At 41.1% G+C, this 16,285-nt stretch overlaps 2 protein-coding genes and 1 long non-coding RNA gene across 11 annotated transcripts in view; 1 reads left to right on the forward strand and 2 right to left on the reverse strand.

The window, feature by feature from the left end:
- Nucleotides 1-116: 116 nt before the first annotated feature.
- Nucleotides 117-4,303, reverse strand: LOC128895652 (uncharacterized). The gene is made up of 12 exons (XM_054158416.1): nucleotides 3,865-4,303; nucleotides 3,539-3,616; nucleotides 3,377-3,471; nucleotides 3,220-3,297; nucleotides 2,991-3,137; nucleotides 2,738-2,813; nucleotides 2,473-2,660; nucleotides 2,145-2,289; nucleotides 1,754-1,969; nucleotides 1,198-1,316; nucleotides 928-1,063; nucleotides 117-456 (listed from the first exon to the last, which is right to left on the reverse strand). Exons 1-12 carry the CDS (start codon nucleotides 4,162-4,164, stop codon nucleotides 136-138), a joined length of 1,899 nt encoding a protein of 632 aa, XP_054014391.1. The 5' UTR covers nucleotides 4,165-4,303; the 3' UTR covers nucleotides 117-135.
- Nucleotides 900-6,082, forward strand: LOC128895661 (uncharacterized). 6 transcript variants are annotated; one of them, XR_008461839.1, is made up of 4 exons: nucleotides 3,322-3,455; nucleotides 4,033-4,130; nucleotides 4,274-4,329; nucleotides 5,490-6,082. It is a non-coding gene; the product is annotated as an uncharacterized LOC128895661 (long non-coding RNA). The 6 variants fall into 6 exon arrangements; XR_008461837.1 differs by lacking the exon at nucleotides 3,322-3,455 and adding an exon at nucleotides 3,478-3,683 and having other exon boundaries at nucleotides 3,975-4,130; nucleotides 4,190-4,329; XR_008461836.1 differs by lacking the exon at nucleotides 3,322-3,455 and adding an exon at nucleotides 3,478-3,683 and having other exon boundaries at nucleotides 3,975-4,130.
- An 82-nt stretch (nucleotides 6,083-6,164) lies between these two features.
- Nucleotides 6,165-16,285, reverse strand: part of LOC128895651 (probable Na(+)/H(+) antiporter nhx-9) — a 29,875-nt gene continuing 19,754 nt past the window's right edge. The window contains exons 8-18 of one of the 4 annotated variants that reach the window (XM_054158412.1): nucleotides 15,478-15,567; nucleotides 14,407-14,477; nucleotides 13,738-13,953; nucleotides 12,800-12,935; nucleotides 12,012-12,161; nucleotides 11,854-11,923; nucleotides 11,657-11,761; nucleotides 11,341-11,442; nucleotides 10,886-11,047; nucleotides 9,112-9,270; nucleotides 6,165-8,783 (exon numbers count right to left, since the gene is read on the reverse strand). In XM_054158412.1, coding sequence (XP_054014387.1) covers nucleotides 8,542-8,783; nucleotides 9,112-9,270; nucleotides 10,886-11,047; nucleotides 11,341-11,442; nucleotides 11,657-11,761; nucleotides 11,854-11,923; nucleotides 12,012-12,161; nucleotides 12,800-12,935; nucleotides 13,738-13,953; nucleotides 14,407-14,477; nucleotides 15,478-15,567 — 1,503 coding nt within the window. In that variant the 3' untranslated portion in view covers nucleotides 6,165-8,541. Of the gene's footprint in view, nucleotides 8,864-9,111; nucleotides 9,271-9,864; nucleotides 9,957-10,885; nucleotides 11,048-11,340; nucleotides 11,443-11,656; nucleotides 11,762-11,853; nucleotides 11,924-12,011; nucleotides 12,162-12,799; nucleotides 12,936-13,737; nucleotides 13,954-14,406; nucleotides 14,478-15,477; nucleotides 15,568-16,285 lie in introns of those variants that run through there. The other 3 variants (XM_054158413.1, XM_054158414.1, XR_008461834.1) reach the window with 3 other exon arrangements.

Consider the following 16,285-nt stretch of genomic DNA (forward strand, 5'->3'; position numbering starts at 1 on the left):
AATATTCATACTGTCCAATTACCTATGTCCATCCATGTGCAAACCAGTCTGACAATTACTGAAAAATACTGAAGGTTTTACCAAAGATACTTGTTCTTAATTTCGCATAATTATCGTAATTTGTTTAATTTTTATTTAAAATGGTGTCGTGTTAACGTTAGTACCGCCCTCGCCTCTCTCAGCGCTAGCACCCGCGTTGGGCAATTGTATGTAGCCTCGCGCACTTGCTCGATGGGAACGACGCCAAGAATCCAAGTTCCCGGTACTAGCTCCGCTCGGTTGTCCCAAAAGATATGTAATCAGTCTATCAAGAGCTGCTAAATCTTCGCTCGTGCTAACAGCGTTTCCTAGTCCCTCGGGTGGACGGAAGTTGTCGGATGCAGCCTCTTTAGCGAGTCCAATATTTGCAACGTTGCTCGCATCGTCAATAGTGCGGAGACCCAGTTTCTGCGTGAACTGCACAATGTGCGTGTGTTAAATATTCATATTTGATTTGTTCATAGCAAAATATAATATTGTTGCGCCGGGGAGTTGAAGCACGAGAATTCATTTGAATTAAATATAAAGTTTACTAACAAACTATAACTTTTAAACAATTTAACGATAATATAACGATAATCTTGGAGACTTGTAACGAAACGTCTTCTCTCTTTGAGTTCTAGAATCGCTCTCTACTATTTTAAAAATTTGCCGCTTCCTGGCAACCGGAAGCGCGGGAACTCGTTTATGCAACTTCACATCGTTGCAACATCTTTATACCGTCGCGACGATGTAACTCGGAACCGTAGTGCATACCGTCGCAACAATATAATTATTAATTACATAGTATGTGAGATATGCCCACTTCTAAGACATTCTGAATATCGATGAGTTAGCTTTCAAATAAAGTCGTGATTGACTTCAAGGGATAAAGAGTATTTTAAATACCTGTTCAGGGCCATGTGGACCGTAACTAAGCCTTTGAACCTTGCGGAAGGTTTCGTCGTTTATGGCTTCGCGCACAGCTTCGTTCAAGGTTTGTTCCAACGCTCGCTGTTTCGTTTTGCTCAATCCATCATAGTAACTGATAAATTTAATTTATTATTATTGATGATATAAATGCATCGATGAAAATTACGTTTATTTTTTCCATGTTAATGCTAATAATAATCTATTAAATCAAAGCAACCATGAAATTATGCTTTATATTTTAGTTACCTCGAGTCCAGGGAGCTGTTATCGCGCGAAATATTCTTATCGCGAACTAGTCGGATATCGTGCTCCCAGAAGCGACGTAATTCCGGCGTGGACGTGTATGGCGCTGCCACTTCTTTAATCTATAAGGAAACCGTACGATCAGCAATCTCGTAAAAGATGTTGCGCATTATTCAGTTTACAAAGGATGAAATGGCAAAGAGCACTACAGAGATTAGGTATTTTTACTCTGGTATTACGGGTACTCGATTATTATCGTGAAAATTACACAGCACGATAGCGTGCCATTTTGGTACCTCGAGTCAGTGATGTAGTCGGAAATTTAGCAAGAGAGCATTACTACAGATTTACAGCCAGAAACGCGTCACTATACTTTTGAATTGAACAATTTCAATAGTTATAAAATAGTTCTCTTTTACGTTTATACAGATGTATAAAATCTGTTATAATGGCTGAAGAATGAACATTTTTTCAGGAGAGTAATGCTCCCTTGGACTCCCTTCCTGGGTGCGTCACTGTCTCGAATTCATTAGCGGCTAGTTATTGCGACTTCCCTTACCTTCAAGACTATTATCGCCGTGATAAAGATACACATGACGTTGATGAAGGTCAAGCACGCGCTGATTATACCGTTGCAGAAGAACTCGACTGGCAGATAGTCGGTGTAAACGTACACGTACGAGGTGTTGTAGTTTGTGTAGGATTCGCCTTTTATGTGTGGCATCTTGATCGGACGATAGATCAGCCATATGCATCCGAGCGCCCAAAACAGACCCTTTAAGTCAATTTATTTGAAATTAATTTAGTGATACACTTGAAAAGAATCTCTATTGTTACTATAGAAATTTATTTCAATTTTTATTAAAATTGGAGGAAGTTGGATTTAATCATTAGGTACAGTGTAGTGGGTTTTCATTTTTTACTATTTCTGTAATAAATTTGTTACTTACACAATTTACCACTGGTGGTAGCAAAGAGGCTGAGATGGCGACTCCGATTAGGGGTCCACTACTTCCCTGCAGCAAAGCCACGGCAACACCAGTGCCAGAAGGAAGAGCCCACAACACACCCATCCATAGGGACCTGTAGTTGCCTCTGGAAAGAGCATGCTTATTTTAACAATTTTTTATAATAACTTCAATATTATTTTAACGCGTACCACTTTTATCTGCAAATTTTTGTTATAGAATCGTTACGATCAGTTGGAAAGGAAAATATTTTATCTTAAAAATGTGAATAAGTAAACATTATCTTTATATATTGTTCGAAGAAACGTACCTGCCTTTCATTTCATCGGTTGGCCAATCATTGTAACCCCAAGGCATTTCTGTTGTGCCCAGAATGAGACCAAAAATGAAACCAAACAATATGGAGACGAATATGCCAAGCAACAAGCTCTTCAAGCCGACAAACTGGAGGTTTCTGTCAGCTATGATAGTGCCAAAGGTTAACGACATTACGGGTCCCTTAGGATTGTATAAAACAAATGAATATTTTGAGACGACCTTAACGTTAACTGACCTTAAGTGTGATTAAGTCTTACCATTAAAGGCGACACTAGCATAGCCGCAACGACGTTGGTTGCGCTGTTCTCAATGAGACCCAATGCAGCCAAACAGCTGCGAACAATTGTAAAGATACTTTCTCACATATTTGAATTACCAGAGTGTCTCGGTATATAAACACCGAATAATTCGATAAGCATATATGAAGACTAAATCGAGCTTTTAGCATATAGACCAGACTGAACTCTTAGTCAAATCGAGATCTTAACGAATAAGAATTATAATTTTTACTCTGCCGTGAGTACGAGCAGAACGTAATCGAACGTAAGATCGCCGCCGCTTCGAACACCATCCACGACCTGTTTCACGGTCAGTTTTGAGCGTATCGATTCCACGAAGGCCTTCCAGGCGTTTTTCCTCTCTTCTGATTCCTTTCGTCTGTAAATGGTAATTACTACTTTATAGGACCCACCGTGATTATTCGTATCGAATAATTTTAACGATTTCCCATCAGACAGACCTTCGTGCCAAGTCGTCCTTAATAGCGGCGGAACCGGCGCTGCCCAATCCGCTGTACGTGCACTGGGTCGGAATCACGCTGAGAAATGTTCAAAAACAAATGAGGACATTTTGGGATAATGTCTCGCGCAGAATTCTGCATCGTTGAGATAAGTCACCTTACTATGGAGTTCATCTTTACTCCGATTCCCATTTCCGTCAGGCAATGCAAGCAATTCTCGCATGGTTCTCCCGCAGGTACCGGAAATATCACCTTCCCAACAAAAAAAATCAAAGATTAACGTCGAATAGGAACGATGCACACGGTATTGGCTTCTTACCTCGTAGTACATGTTTCCATTGTCCTTGCACCACACCACATGTTCCACTTTGAGCTTCTTCAACAGTTCGTGTAACACCTTTGCAAATTGATAACAGAAAAGAAACGAAACAAAAGTTGCAAGTCACATATCTATACCTCGGAGGGTAATTATGTTAAGTCTAAGTATAGAACATTTAATATATTAATATTTCAAGGACCTAAAATAAATCTAAAAGCTTTATCACGCGAGCTTATTTATACAATGTCCATATTAAATTGAATTAAATAGTAAGCTGTTATATTTCAAACGATTACATAAAAACCAAGAGTGCAAAGTTAGTATACCGTTTCCATCGACACGAAAACGGGGTCTCTGTTACGTTGACCGAGACCCCGAGGTCGTGGATGCCTTCTGCCGTCTATGTCATCGTTAATGTCTTCGATATCTTCCACAGAATCATCATCGTCGAGTTTCAATAGTTGTGTTCTCGTTCTTGTCTCCCTGATACGTAGGTCCACCCTTGGTGCAGGCGCTAGGTTTCCATCCTTCTCGTTTCTGGGCTTCTTCAAGGGAACGCCAAAAATGAGCTCGTGCTCGAAGCTCGATGTGGGTATGCAAACCAAGAACACGACACCGCCCGGCATTGTTGTTAGCCTGAACAATTTCTAGGTGTAGATCAATCTCGAGCGGATAGTCGAAGCATCGATTTCATTAGCATCTCGCTAATTGCTTTGTTGCTTTGCTCTTAATTAGCGTGACGTCGATGATGAATCAGTCGAGGCTCGTTTATCTTCTACGATTGTTCTACGGTAATTTACTTCTTCTTATTTGTTTAATGAAAGGCTGTAGACCGATTATTTTACGTGATTTTGAATTATACTATATTAGATATATTTTTAATTTTTAATTTTCGGTTGCTTGATGGAAAGGTGAATTTAAAAAAGAAAAGGAATGTTAAGAATATTAGTATATTTACTTACCTGTATATTATTTTGATTAGCATTATACGCTTGCCTATTATTATAAAAACAAATCTCGTACATTACACATTTGATTTCGATGGTTTCTCGCAGTAGTCGAAGATGAAGGTAGACAAGTCTGTTGTTCTTTTTTTTTTTTACGAAATAAACATTTATTTTAACAAATCAACAGCGTAAAGACTAGCGTCTAGAGACTAGTCTGACGTTTAGTCTGACCTAGGTAACTAGAGGCCACCAGGAATATTCCACGCGAGGGGAAATTTCGAGTTTGTTCGCGATTTTTACAAGAATCGAATCGTTTTCGATAAAAGCGCGTGTTTTAAGCGAAGTGTGCGTGAAGAAAATATATCTTTAAGAAAGTCCCAATGGAGGTTCTCTTAGTTAACTGGAGCTGGTTTGTGCCAATTGCAGCAACACTAGAAAAAGTTTTGCTGTGAAGATTTTTTGAAATATTTCTCCCTCAACTGCTTGCGATAAATCGTTTAAAACTTGAAAGTTGTAATTCTTTGAAAGATAGCCCTATCTCGAGGCTAAAGTTGATCACTAATTTTTTTCGAGTGATTTTTTCTAGAATTTTTTGCAAGAAATATTTTCAAACTTGGCATGTTGCAATATTCGACGTTCGACATGTAAAACAATCAGTTAACTAATGGTCGTCGCTTCGTTCCATTTCACGAGTACTCGCGTTTCAATTCTCATAAAAAAATCCGAATTCTCGAGTTTCCCTCGACACCTCCTCGCTAGTTGCACACTTCGACACACTGACGTTCCACAATTCGTGTCCAATAAATGGTGGTAATAATAGTCGTCGTAATAACTTGCTACGATATTCGCTAAGAAAAGTTTCCTTTATGTACATTACGGTATTATCATCGCGTTAGGTAACTGACCTACGACTTATTTTGTTCGCGGCTGGTTTTTCTACTTGAGACTCTTATTCGTTTATTTATTTACTCGTTCTCAATATTATTATTATTTTGTCTTTTAAGGCCATACTTAAGGAGAGGAGCGCTTGGACAATTTCCGTATGTCTGTCGCCTCTAAGGACTTGGACGATCCCAGGCAAGATGCCAGTTTATTGTACAGGATCCATTCGTATAAATGCATTTCACACTTCAGGGATGAATTCATCATATAAAAATAATGGAAAATGTTTAGTAAATACGGGATCACTTTTGCTCTGCTTCCAAGTTGTAACTATTAATCAGAAGAAGATGCTACTCCAAAGCATTTTTAGCTTTCTAAAGAATATGTAACATTCGGAATGTACATTGCCTTTGTCTAAGTTATTAACCTGTAACGAAAGCTTACTAAGTTTTTACGTTGAATCCACGTCTCAAGTGAATTTCATTTCCACGAATGCGCCATATACATAAATGCATGCGATGAACGAAGCATTTTGTTGTATTATTATCTCTATTTTCTTTTCAGAGATCTTTCTGGTGAGTCGTCGAAACGTGACCATTCACGAGTACGCTTGTTGCATGGAATTACTGGTTCTCTGCAGGAATTTTCGCAGATTTCTAATTCGTCAAAATTCAAACATTCGTTTTCTTCGATTGGAGCCTGAATACAAATTTATCGTTTGTTTCGAAAATGACCAAAAAGTAAGAACCTATGTTGTCTTTGACAATATTACATTTTTGGTGTACCCAGAATGGTGTAAATATTGAAAAGTTTGCAAGAGTCCCTGCAGAAACTTAATAATGTGACATCAAGATGGGTTGTCTGAAAGGGAACATCAAAATCACTGTGGTTGAGGATGCAAGAGTCTTGTCATCGACAGGTTGCATAGTTTGATATATCAGGTATGCCAAAAGATTATAAGTTTTTCTCAATTATAAAACAATGCATGTAATGTCTGATAAACACAATACTGTTTCTATCTATCCGAATTATATTCTATCCGAACAAATATTTTCTAGAGAAGTGGTTACCCAAACTATACAATTGACATGATTTTAGCTCCCTCGAAGGTAACAGGGATATTTAGTCAGCCCCTTTCCATCTTGTACGCGTGTATAAACGGTTCCTTGATATATATATATATCAGCCGTTCATTATGAAACTGCGATAAGTTCATTCATTTAAAACAAGGGTCTACTTGTTTGTGCAATACGAAGAATTTAAACGAACCAATAAATGAACGTACCCCGCTTTCATAACGAATAACTAATACAATGCCCTGAACTCTGCGCCCCAGCGGGTGTGTCTATTTCTAGATTCACATCTAAAAATTCAAAAGCAAATTGCACATGTGACCCCAGCTTGTCAAGTCATTTTGCGTCAGAGATTTTCTGTATTCCCCTAAAAAACAAAAACTATAGCGCGTCACAGAATCACCTAAGCGCGCGTATCTACGAGTTCTTGACGCTACGTAGGTTGCGTCCAAAGGCGTCCAGGGAAAAGACTCATCCCCTTCCCTCTGTCATCTCCATACAGAAAGTTCCGATCGTTAGGATACATCTAGGAATCTTAAGGCCACGATACCAAGTAATCAGCGATCTTCGCAAGTCAATTCGCACAGGATTCGGTTCGAAGAAGAATCCGAGCTCTAGGAAACGGCGCGCGGCCCTTCGGTTGTCGATTTTTCTCGACACGCAGAAAAATATTAGAACAGGAAACAACGACAAAATCGTTTTTTCTGTTCGTTCGAGATTAAGAAATCCCCGTGGACGATCCGCGTGGTTCGCGGAGGAAGCATCAAAACGAACAACAGGAAAAACATCCCCCAGGTACCTCCGCCTCGATCCTATGTGACCGTCAGTCGTGCGTGGAGGAAAAGGTATCGGTTAAAAAAATAGCTTTCTCAGGTTTCCCACCCTCTGTCTTCTTCTTTCTTCCACGTACCACTCGTCGAATGTGCAAAAAGTATTCGCGCAGCGGTCTGAGTGTATCAAAAATGGCATCCGTGCGATCGCGGTGCGTCTGGTGCGGTAACTCTTTGCTAGAAAATACCGGACGCGTTGAGCGGCATCTTGCTACGGTGCGTTTCCGTGGTTGTTCTCGTCAACCACTGGTTCCTCTTGAAAATTCCAAAATGTGTGAACCCCTCAAAACGGGGGGGGGGGGGGAATGTGAATCCTCCCTGTGCATGAAGAGTTTAAGCGGAAAGAAAAATTTCTCTGTTCCTTTCGCTCGTGACGATGGAGAACTACCTATGCCATGATGAACTCGTTTCTGCGTGCGAGCTAATGCGTCGGTGGAGACAGGTGAGAGAATCGACTAGGTGTAAAGGGTTTAGGAAAGAGGTATCCTACCCTCAAATTGACTTTCCTCGGTTTTGAATTCTCAGTCTGTCGCTACTTCGAGTTGTGTGGTAGCTTGAGTATCAGAGCAGCCTATGGTTTGTATGCTGCGCTCGAGATACGTCGCTGAGTCGAAGCCAACATGGCGCGCAGAGAAATAAAAATGTACGTTCTAACGTTAGGTTTAATTAGACAGTTTAAAGATTAAGTTCCCATATTGTTGCAGGTGGTAGTGGCAAAGTTCAAGATTAGAAACACATTGAGGTCTACCTAACTCGACAATAAAAGATACAATTTTACAGCAGAAATACAAATTCGAACTCGATGAACTTCTTTCGACGCTATGTTTGGCTTCACTTGAGCGACGCTCTCCCTTGCATTTCAAGTATAACAACGTCTACATCCCTTCGTAAGACCATGGAGTTGCTTGGCTGTGGCAGCAAGATAAGAATTCTCTTCAGGGCAAATGCGCCCTCTCTCCCCACGTCGATTCCTCCACGTGCTCAGACCTCGGTCAATATATATAGATACTTTCCGTCATCGTGGTCCTGCTGCGGGAGGTGGATAAAAAAACGAGCTGCTCTTCCTTCTCCTTGTGTAACGCACACGCGACTGTTTAGGGTGGATACGCCATAGTCGCGTGGCCAGAGGTGTTACTTTCCCTTCAGACAGGTGCGCTGGGTCGTCGTAAGAGCGACGAAAGCAACGAGCGTCGAGGTGGTCGTCGCCACGGGCGACGCAGCCGACGCTCGACGTCAGCGTAGGGCGTCTGCTCCTCGACGATCCCCAAGGGTCAAGCGTTCTCCTCCTCCTCGTCGATGTCCTCCGACGATTCCGAGGAGGACGTTATGAGGGCGGTGGAGAGGCTGGGTACCTGGGCTGAATAGGAGAACGAACCCATACGGTACTTCTGAGGAGTATTCCAGCATTCTGGCAGAGAATGGGAACCATCGTCTGTCACTTTGTCCGACTGTGATCTCTCCATGGAGCCCAGCTCCATCATCGACACCCTTCTCGTGGGACCCCGCCTCCCGTCTGCAAGAATCAAATCACACTCTACTTATCCGAGTGTCTTCTTCGCTATACTACTTTTGTTTGTATCCGTCATGGTGAGCCTGTAACATTGGAGTATCTTGTGTGAGTGTTTTGTTTTTGTGTGTATGTGCGTTTTTACTTGAATATACAAAACGTCTCATTGTAATCTATAAATGGCGAGAGTACTTTAGAAAGCGTAAATCAAAATTTAAAGTATTCTTGATGAGAGATGCATTTCAATATCTACCCACTGATAGATTACGATGAGAAAAGCTGTGTAAAAATTATCACGTTAGATCCTTATTTTTAGGATTCGTGGATTACTTACTCGACGCTCTTGAAGGTGAGTCTGTCTGCTCTGTTTCAGTCAGCGTGTAGTCGTCGTGCTTGTCCAGGGATTCTTCGCAATCCATGCTGTCTGGAGTGCAGACGCTATCGCGACGGAATAGGCCAATTACAGACTGGATCTTCGGCTGCTCGATTCCACCTTGAATTCGGAGAAAATGCTAATAAAATAAGTTTTCTCCTCAGGATGTTTCGCTTGTCTTGACTACATCGAATATCTTCGTATTGAACCTTCATATTGTCCGAAGAAAAATTTGGACTACCTTCGGTCCAAGGGTACCATAGTTTTATCACGAATCTTAAGGTCTTTGATATATTTCTTAGTTAGAAGAAAATAATTTCTTTGTTGTTCCATAAAACCAACGATATTATCCCTTTGGTAGCAAATTTTTGTCAGGCGTCGAAATAAGCGAAACACCCCGTAGTTTGCGGGTAAACGTGAAAGATAAGTGCTCGAAGAAAACTAGGAAAACTGAAAAGCCGACTGTTCTCAAAGGCTGAGTTTGAGACTCGCGCGAGCATGATTAGGATTAAACGAATTAGACGTAATGCGTGTGAAGCTTTCAGCGTATGATGGATAATCGATCGTGTATCAATAGAGTGCGTGTGTGAACGTGTGAGTGAGGCTTAAAGGGGATTGGGTAACCCAAAAAATAGAAGGAAAAAACACAGTTCCGTTCGCGCCAAAAAAGAAAATGGCAGAAAATTTCTGAACGATCTGATGCGTGACATTTACATGTTTTCCAACCGGAAGTGGGAGCAATTGCGATCCGAGGTTAGTATCCTCCGAGGTTCGTGAGCTCGCTTGTCCTCAGTAATACGGCTCTCCTGTAAAGCAGCGTATTTTCACCGTTCACGTACCTGTTCTTACAAATTTATCTACCGAATCACATCAATTTCTAAATGTCTGAGTCTTAAGGACACCGCCGCCATAGTTGCTTTAAATAATACAATTTAATTATGTAGTTTATGACTGGACTTGCTATAATCAATAGATGACTCGACCGCAATATTTTCTTAACGAAACTCGTTTCAAGAACGATGGCGAGGACTTATCGTTTCCTGAAATCTTTGTCAAATATTGATTCGAACTTCCATCGAAAAATAGACCCGCAATGTGGTACGGTATACCTGAAACAATGCTTAAAAATTTAGCGAACGTGCTATGAATAATTCCTGCGAAAAAACACGGTTCCTCTCTCCGCGTGCAAGGGATTACCCGACCCCCATCCAAGTAAACTTTCAGGGTAGAGTTTTTTCGCAACAAGAACGTCGAGAAGAAGATTCAGATACCGTTAGCGTTCCATAGTTCTGCAACGTGTGAGGGCTATTCCACGTCTAGAATTCTAATAATATTTCGATACGTGATAGTCCGCATGAAATTAGATGAGGTTTAAGTCATCATTTTTTTTTTTTTTTTTCAGAAACTGCCAACTTTAAGGGTTTGTACTACGTTGAGCAGTTACAAAATGAGAAAAATAACATCTTAAGTCTCCCCTAATTCCATGTGAACAACACAATAAAAATCTTTGACATGGAATGACCTATAACCGTTGTAGTGTTTAGAATATATACAAGTGTAGTGTATTCGAAGTGTAGAGACTGTGTAGTTTAGTAAATGTATAGCCAGCCAATGAAATCAGTGTACTGTACAGTAGTGTTGGTAACGTGTCGATGCTAGTTGCTAGGATGCATCTGTCTCCTAGGATGTAATGAAATATTCACGACAGCATGGTAGCCGTTTATGGTAATCGTACCTAAGAACGTCGCCGACGGAGAACTGTACGCCAGGTATTCTTTATTCGAACACCAGGCTGGGAATTCGTTCTGTTTGATAGGGTGACCGGAATCGTAATCGTCCTCCCTTTTCCATGGTAACATCGTTTCCGTGGCAGTGGGCGTCGTTACCCTGTAGCACTCTGTAAATAGTAAATGTTATTCGATAATTACGCTTTTTTTTATTTAGGAAAGTTAGGTTCAACTTGAATTGATTTCAAACTTAGCTCTATCCCAAAAAGAAAACGACTTTTGTAAAGTTGCAAAGTTGTAAAAATGTATACATATCAAAATTTGATTAAACCCATAGTTAAAGTTCCATCTTTGTATGCGCATTAGATTCTCTTGGAATTAATCTCCGCTAATCTATCTCATTGAAAATTATTCTTTCGACCATAATAAAAAAAAGAAATCCCCCTCAATTCCACGAACGTACCGTCTCGCCCGAGCTTCAGTTCCGGGTCGTCCGTGTTGATGGTGTCCATCGAGGTGGTCGTGGTAGCTCCGTGATGGTTCTCCGCATTCACGTTCGACGAGTCTACGGGAATCGAGGGATAAGACATTTGCCTGTGAATAGACTAGGTGGAATTAGCTTCCCTCGGACGAGCTCTCACGAAAGAAGAGTCTAACGAGTCCGAACATCGAAGCAACTAATTCCTCAAAGGGACCTCGAATCGGTCGAAGAAAATTCCGTAGCTCCAGCCTCTCGTAACGAGACTGGGGGGAAACTTTGAAAAAAATCGAATCCTCACCGGAAGTACGGGCCGTGAAAGTTATCGCAGAGTCCCAATCCTCTTTGCTGGAAGGCTTTGAGGTATCCCCGTTCTCCAGCTCGTACAGCACCCCGTTCATGTAATCTGGGGACCAATTGAAATTCACGTATTCAAACCGAGAACCCTTTTTCGCCTGGAGCCCCCGTCCCCCTATCGATATTCTTTCGCCAATTTACCTTGAGTGAACAGCTTCGTCGAACCGTTCTGCTGGAACTCTGGGAAACTCACGTGATTCTGCTTGCCGTCCTGCAAAAGTTTTTAATTACCCCATCGAAGATTCGCTCGACGGACAACGACGAACACAGGAGTAGGAGGTGGGGACGGTTTTGCTTACTTTGAGCAACTTTTTGCTGCGCTTGTGACGATGCTTGTGCTCGCCCATCATCCTCCGTATGTTCATGTGCATTTTATAATTGACTTGAGTCGAGAGATCGCGATCGTTCACCGCGTGCCTGCTATAGCTCAAGCGTCGATGCTGCAAGAACTTTATTTCATTTTTGTGTTTCTATAGTGCTTTCTAAACGAGCTTTGGAACTACTGAAGCGTTGTTGTAACTTCGGAGGGTTCTTAGGAGAAGCTTTATTTATAACCGGGGGCAAAGGGTGGCGGGGGTGTACGCGAGTTTTTCTTATATTTCAAGTGAGGTCTTAAGTTTAAGGGTAGTCCTGAAGTGTGGCCACATTTAGGAATGAAAGGATGGTGTTCGACTGGTCGTAGGGGGATATTAGGTATCCCTGAAAATTCTTCGTTGTCGTTTGTCGACCTAACAAGGGGATCACGTGACGTGTTACTAGGTTATTTGTATATTTACGAGTCTACGGAACATTGGCAAATGTTTATGAAAGTTTTATGAAAGATCATAGCACGACACGCAATCCCTCTGTAAGTGCGTGAATAATTTGCCATTTCAATTTTCATTCGATTCGCGGCTCCATCCTCAACTTTAAACTCGAGATCATTCTCTCTAGTATCCAGGGGGACAAATAACGTCAAAGACGTATCGAGGGTTGAATATTCCGCAGCGTTACGGTTCATTTTTAAACAGATTCCTTGTCAGCAAAGTTCTCAGGGCCGCGTTGCATATGTACATGCAAATCGTAGTCAGCAAGAAGGGTTTCTTACCCTCTTGTAAGGTTTGCAGAGTTCTTCGGCCAATAAGTGGTGGATCCTGGCGTCCGTGAGGTCCTTCTTGGAAGGGTTGTACTCCAACTCTTGGAGATCAATATTCCAGCCCGTTTCGAGCTGGCTGCAACTCGGACTGGAAGGAGAAAGAGTGAGACTGCATTTTATGACAGGCTACCACTTCGAGATCGATACCGCGCCTCGAGTAGGGTCTGCTGTTCAATCTTCAATCGAGATACAATGCAGACTTATCTTCCGTTACGCTTACGCTCCTTCTGTGTGCAGGATGAGTCATCGGTGGGGATGGCACCCTAAGGTTCGCGTTACGGAAACTGACTGTTCGATAAAATCTGCTTCTGAATAAAATCTATATTATTGCATTGGACGTGATTACGAGTAGTCTACCAACCCCAAAGTATATTTCAAGACTCTGTTATATAATATTAGTCTTTCTAATATTAGTCACTCTGTTGTACTAACCTCGGATAGCTCCACATAATAGTTTTGTAATTGTTAGAAAAAGTTTTGCTCTATTTACCATAGCGTACTAAACCGAAGTAAATTATCGACTATCAACGGTAACCATATCGAAGCATGTTCTTTGAAACATTTTACAGTGCTCGGTTATCGATGATTCATCCCTTATTTTCATTCCTTCAATCCTAGCAGGATCGAATCAAAAACATACCGGATCCAATTCCTTTCCGTTAATTAAAACTCTCCTTATAATTAATGTTTCTCCCTCTGTGTATCGAGGGAACGCCTGTGCACCTGTTGTGTCAAAGAGGCAACCCCTCGCGCGTTTGTTATCAGGGGAAGAAACAGGTCAAGTGCGAACGGCGCAGCTTCCCGTCCGCAGCAGATTGAAAGCGAGAGAAAGAAATAGAAATAAAAAAAAAAAAAAAAAAAAAAAAAAAAAAAATGAAAAGAGATCGTACCTCCCGTGGAACTGTCCCGTGTTGCTATAGTTGCGGAATATTGCAGACATGCTTTCCGTTCCGCTGATATTGCCAATGGTGGACGCGTTCCTCCTAATGTAATCCATGGCGTCCTTCATCGCGAGTTTCGAGTACGTTTCTAAAATTTTCGGCTCGGCACCGCAGTGATGCCTCACCAAATACGGTCGAATGAATTTATTGTCAAACCGTTTGAACCTAGAAAATAGAAAGAATAGCGAATAATAATTGATTTATTCGCGATAATAGAGAGGTGATTGCACTGAAATACTTTGAAGAGTAGATATTTTCGAAAGCAGGATTCTTATTTAATAGCTTGGATGTTCGAAATTTTGAAACCCAATTTATATATACAGCTATCGTCTTATATGTATGGAGCCAGTGTAAAAACTGACGTTTAAATCAATTGCAAACTTTAATAAACCAAGTCAAGGCAAAGTATTCTTCAGAAGCCAAGTATAATTTGAAATTATATTGCGTGTGCACGGAGGTGCTTCGATCCATTGATCCTCTATAAGTCTACGATAAGCACGACTTGTGTTCACAGAGCACTTTTTCCTCCCTTCATTGTGTACATTTATTCTCCGAAGTATTGTGCGTTTATCACCACGCATAGACGTTTCATTAGAACGTGAACAAGCCATGCATTACTTGTCTCGGACATGGTAGTTGCCGTGCTTCCCTAAAATGTCCTCGACCCCGGCCATAACGTGATCCATTATCTGAAAATAGAAATGTCATTTCCTGTTTTTTCATTCTCATTTTTTTTTTTTTAAATATGCACCAGAGGGAAAGGTTGAACGTCGCTGCCGCTTATTATATCCGTTATCTGACGTGATATACGTTAAGGGTATCAACCGCGAAACGACTCGGTTAATTTACTGGCCCATTGTTCTTGTTTCGACACGTTCATTTACGAACCGACCGCGGTTGAAAATCAATGCGATCCTCCTCGCGTAGGGAACGTCGACCAGCGACGATCGTTGATTTTTCACCGTATCGGGGCCCCGATTATTCATTCTCGATGTTTAACGACGGCATGCGATCAGGGATGGGCTGAACGTAGTTTGAAAAATATTCGACAATCTCACTGGGTTTACATTTCATTTGCAGCCTAGTCCATATTTCAATCATTCTTATGCGTATGTTTGCTAGGGGGTTATTCAATTCCTGAATATCTTCAATAGCTGTTAATTTAATTATCTAATTTCCTTCTCTATTTTTACTTTGTCGAAAAATTGATGCGGTAACATTTACTGGTTACCTCTCAACCAAACACATCAATCTCTAAAAATCGAACCAAACCCGTGTTATTATTTTAACAGTTTCCATTATTTTACCAAAAAATGTTGTTTCAATTTACGTCCAGACACTTTCGTAGCAGCCTGCGTATTTAATATTCGACAGCATGAATGGATACAAAATACAAATGAATGTCGATATTTTGATCACCGCAGAATATACAATACGTCAGGTTGTTCGTCACGTGTAGTAAGCACCGAATACATCATACGTTCGGCATTTCAGACGTATTTCGATTACAAAATCATTGAAACGTGCCCGTCCCTGCATGCATCGCGCGGCTTGCCTATAATTTATACCCACGTCCATTTTTCCTTCGCTCGTATTTTTATTAACCGATCGATCGCCGCAGCGTCGCATAAAACACTGTTTTAAAAAAGGGGTACGGTCAACGACAAGACACGAGAAGCGTACACGCACCCGTTCGTGAATCCTCTCGTTCATAGTTGGCTTCTTCTTCTCAGCCCTCTTCACGTTCAGGATCTTTACCAGCGGCTTGATCGTGATGCCCTGAAAACAGATTTACCTGACAGCTAGATGTCGTTAGATAGCCTACACGCGAAAAAACGATCCAAACACTATCATTGCAATAATATTGTCACTCGCGTGTTCCTGAACGGGCATCGTTTGGGGCATTGTTTCTTATCATTCTATCCCTTGGGGTAGGGACCGAGAGTCATTTATTTGCGGAACACACACAACGTGGACCGAATTATTTCGATCGAATTTGACCCGTGATAAAATGTGTTGAAAGTGTGTGCAAAGTGATGAAAATTGTAGTGTCAATAATTGAGAAGGTATTCAGAATTGGTTTATCTGAAATGTCAGTCCTTTGCTCGTTATTTCTACTTGAGTTAATATTTGCGAACATCGACAGCAGCGTGACCTTTTAATTAGCTGAAATTGCTTGCGAGGTAATAAAGCTGACGGAAAATAGATAATGGCATGCCACCTTCGGTTTGCTACGTCTGACACAAGTAGAAATAACCCGTAATAGACAGACGTAGTTGGCCGAGTGATACTCGGTCGCTTGAATAAATATTTAGTAATCAATTCGAAATCTTAACTTCATTCTTATAAACTTCTTAAAACATACTATAAAATTCAAGGTACTGTAGAATCTACTATAGTATACAGTCCTTTGTCTCATTATTAGTATCATGTTCCGTAGTATACAGTGATTAGTACAATGGATTGATTACACTGTACAGCGCTTTGCACAATTATT

Source organism: Hylaeus anthracinus, unplaced genomic scaffold (genome assembly GCF_026225885.1).
Source record: "Hylaeus anthracinus isolate JK02 unplaced genomic scaffold, UHH_iyHylAnth1.0_haploid 5, whole genome shotgun sequence".
Taxonomy (NCBI): Eukaryota; Metazoa; Arthropoda; class Insecta; order Hymenoptera; family Colletidae; genus Hylaeus; species Hylaeus anthracinus.